A 4,366-nucleotide genomic window follows, 5' to 3' on the forward strand; every position below is an offset into this window, starting at 1 on the left:
AGATGATCACCAAAATATTCATGAATTAAATGATGTGGAATTTTCTTTAAAATATAGTATAAGAAAATAAGGGCAATCATATAGATGTACTCGGCAAGGTGGCACATGCCGATAATCCCAGCATTGTGAGACATTGAGGAAGGAGAATTCCAAGTTTGATCTCAGCTTGGACAACTTGAAATAAAAATAAACCTCAAAATAAAAAGGTACAGATGACACATGATTGGACATGTGTTGATAATTGTTGAATACAGGTGGTAGGTAAATGAGGGTACACTGTACCTTCACTAAAATTCATATTTTAATGTATGTGAGATTTACTCTAATAACATTCAAATTTTTATCCACACCTTTAAACTAGAGGATTTGAAACACTTTCTACCATGATCTATTGTTTTAGTTAATTTTTCTATCAAAACGTCAAGCACACTAGGGTCTCCTCAAATATTTCCAAGCCAAATGGTATAATTCTTGTTACTGTACCACCCACTCAAACATACACAGGCAGTCAGAAAATGGAAGACTCTCACAGATGGCAAACTGTAAGGCAGAGCAGAAAAGGCCAGAATAAGTGTATTAATGTATGCTACTTCTCTTACTCACTGCAATGAAGAGTTACAAAGGATTATGGGGTCAAGTTGGTACTTGAAAAGATGAAGCAACAAAAGAAGAAAATGAGACAAAAGAAAACAAGCCCTTTGGTTCTCTGTTATTAATATTTAGGAAGGATAACCACAGTGGAGCTGATGAAAAGGTTGATATAACAAACCAAAATGCTTTATTTCTTGAATATAAAGATGCTACACTTGAAAAATTAATGTGCTTTAAATGTCAGTAAATGATTGCCTAGAGATAAATTGAAAAAAAATGCTCTCTTTTCCATATTTGTTCTTATTAGCTACTGTTATTTATTTATTTATGAATTTAGGACTGGGTCTATAGGGTCTCACTACATAGATTAGACTCCTAGTGATTCTCCTGTTTTCAGCCTCCTAAATGCTGGGATTATAGGGTCACATCACCATGCCCAGTCTGAATGGTTGTCTCAGCATGCCCCAGGGGTAGGCTGGCATGGCATGCCAGGGATCAAACCCCAGCCATTGTGCTTTGCCTAAGCACACTTTAGTCTGCTGAGCTATCTGGCCAACCCTATTAGCTACTGTTATGACTGCACAGAAAAGAGGAAGTGAGATTTGAGTTTGAGAATCATGTTGTTCCCAAGTATGTCTCTCACTGATTCAGTGTGTTTTATTTAATGGTTATTATGTCTTGACTAGGATCATCAAACATGGCCTCTCTCATAAGCTCCAAACTATAAATTACCTATACGATCTCTGTCTGTTCCAGCTGTTCTCTTACTTTTGTACTGTCACAAGTGCTATTCCTTCCTTGCCTGGACCAAGACATAATAACTATTCAATAAAACCTACTGAATCAGTGAGAGACATAGTTGGGAACAACATAATTCTCAAACTCAAATCTCACTTCCACAGTAGCCCTAAACTAAAGTATGGCCTGGAACACATACAGTTGTCTCTTAGTGTTTTCAGTAATTAGTTCCAGTACTTTTACCATAAATACCAAAATCCATTGCACCTGAAGTCCCTTACATAAAATAGTATAGATTTGCATATAAAACCTATGTACACACTCCTGTACAATTTAAGGCATCTCTAGATTACTTATAATAACTAATACAGTGTTATTATGTGAATAGCTGTTATACTACACTGTTGAAGGGACAGTTACAAAGAAAAAAAATCTATATTGAACAATAAAGATCTTTCTTGAATATTTTCATTCTGCAGTTGACTGAATCCATAGATGAGGAGGAACAGCGACTTTCCAGATTCACTTCCAGCACCCTATCTTTCAAGGCCCTGCTGACCTTGCCTCCTACAGCACACCAAGCATACCTCTCCTACAGCCTTCACTTCACAATGCTAACCTTTTTGACTAAGCAGTGAGCTCCTGGACAAGAGGAGTTCCTGATGTCTTTTCATGTTACTGGCACTGCTTTCTCATGGTGTACACCTCAAATGCTTCAGGATGTTTGAGGAACCTGTGCTGCAGGGTTCCTCAAACACATACACACTGATATCATCACTATAGTTCTTATATTCCCTTTCACCTAATGATGCCACTTAGAATCCTCATACCTGCATAAACCAGAAAGCTACCTCTCAACCATCACTTTTAAGATAAATTGGGATAGGTTCAATCACTGTTATCAGCATTGTACCACAATCTTACAGAGAGGAATATAATGCTCTTTAAGAGGTAAGCAATCCACATTCACAATTCTCCTTCAGAACAGCATTATCCCTCAGTTTGCAAATTTAGTTGCAATAGGATGGAGGAGTATAAGGGGGCTATTTCAACTTGAAATTACTTTATCCACTCTAACCCTAATTCAGTTCTCCTTTTTAAGGGTTGGTGAGATAGCTCAGTGGACTAAGCACTTGCTGTGGCAAGCGCAAGAATCAGGGGTCATTCCCTGGTCCCTGCATGCTGCACCAGCCCTGCCCCCAGGGGCGTGCTGAGCCCTGTGACCCAGTCTGGGGGTAGTAGCACATGACGGTAATCCTAGTGCTGGGGAAGCTGAAAACAGGAGGATCACTCTGAGTCTGAGCTGCATAGTGAGATCCTGTACCAAACACATAAAATGAAAAAAAAAAAAAAAATCTCCTTTTTAACCCTTAAAAACCTATAGACATGCCATGTACAGTAGTGTATTCCTATAATCCCAGCCACTCTGGAGGTTGAGGTAGGAGGACCACAATTTTGGGCTTATCCTAGGCAATTTAGCAAGACCTTGTCTCAAAACAAAATAAAAAGGTTGGTACAACCTGAAACCAGTATAGAGAGTCCTCAAAAAACAAAAAGTACAAGTTCCACTCGTCCCAGCTATCCCCCTCCTAGGTATCTTTCCCAAAATAAAGTCATCATACCATAGAGATATAAGCATACCCATTTTTATAGCAGCACAAGTAATAATAGCTAAATCTTGGAAAAGGCCCATATATCCATCAAGCAATGAACAGATAAAGAAAATTTGGTATTTTATATGCAATGGAGTACAATTGTCATAAAGAAGCATAAACAGATATTTTTAGATAAATGGATGTATACAGAGACCATAATCTTAAGTAAAACAGATCAGGCATGCAAGTTTAAATACCACATTATTTCTCTTGTGTAAAAATCCCAAAGTGTAAGTAAGGAGTAAAATGAAGGAAGACATTTAAATGGGAAGAACAAGGGGTGGTGAGAGGGAAGGAAAAGGGAAAAATAATTTTAAAAAACTGAAGCAAAAAATAAAACAGCTTTTGTAAATTGGGAAAGGAAGAAGGGTTAAGGAGGGGAAAGAAATTAAGAATTAAAATATATTCTGTACAGGTACAAATTCCCCATGGGGAATATAATCATTATGTATGACAAACATGAAAAATGTCTTGAGTTCAGTCTCTAAAACTGAAAAGAACAAAATACAAAATAAAACAAACCTTAGAGACTCATCTGTTTCTTTTGTTACTCAGGTCCATTAATGCAACCTATGCCAACCTCTTGGACTGCTGGCCAACATAAGCCTTCCTGGGGTGTAAGAGAGGAAGACTTGCGAGCTATGGAAGGCAGGAGTAAAAATCCAGAAGGTGTAGTACACACTTGTAATCCTAAACGTCTAGGAAAGCTGAGAAAAAAGTTTGAATTCAGCCTGTGTAACTAGGCAAGAACCCGTCTCAAAAACAAACAAACAAACAAACAAACAAACAAACAAACAAAAAATGAACAGAGAGATGGATGGATGGGATGGGATAGGGATAAAGCTCAGGCAAAAGGTTCTGGGTTCAATCCTCAGGACTATTAAAAAAATGGATAAAAGTAGTCCACAGCTCAGGCGGGAAACAAAACAAAACAAAACAAAACAAAACAAAACAAAACTCCTGTACAAAAGCATCTTTAAAAGCCATTGGTCAAGATTTCTAAGATTAGAAGACAAAAGATTTTTTAATATTAATTTTATTGAGAAAGAAATAGCATTGAGACAGTTTCAAAACAGGTCAGTAGGACAGTTACAATAATTAGCACATTGCATATTGTTGTCTTTGTAGTAGTTATTAATAGTACAAGATGCAGATATGATATCTTGTCTAAATACTATTAGCACAAATCTTTCTTCTCACTGAACTAAGAGAAAGTAGCTGTATATCTATTCTTTGTTTTAATTTTTTTTTTAACTAAAACAGCTGACGAGTTTATTTTCACATTTCACAATACAAATGAAACTGTACTTTTTGCACTTTTGTTTATCATACTTCTCCCTTCAAAACTATTCTTTGATAGGAAGGGGGAGCAAGTCTTCCTT

The 4,366-nt window shown here is 36.9% G+C and overlaps 1 protein-coding gene across 1 annotated transcript in view; it reads right to left on the reverse strand.

Annotated features, from left to right (window-relative positions):
• The window catches only part of LOC101560048 (V-type proton ATPase catalytic subunit A), a gene marked incomplete at its 5' end in the record, with an annotated part of 46,244 nt that extends 42,841 nt beyond the window's left edge, over positions 1–3,403 (reverse strand). Inside the window, 1 exon segment of the mRNA XM_012514546.1 lies at positions 3,389–3,403. Within this exon segment, the coding sequence (XP_012370000.1) occupies positions 3,389–3,403 (15 nt within the window).
• Between the last annotated feature and the right edge of the window lie 963 nt (positions 3,404–4,366).

This window comes from Octodon degus, unplaced genomic scaffold, assembly GCF_000260255.1.
Source record: "Octodon degus isolate 3935 unplaced genomic scaffold, OctDeg1.0 scaffold00034, whole genome shotgun sequence".
Taxonomy (NCBI): Eukaryota; Metazoa; Chordata; class Mammalia; order Rodentia; family Octodontidae; genus Octodon; species Octodon degus.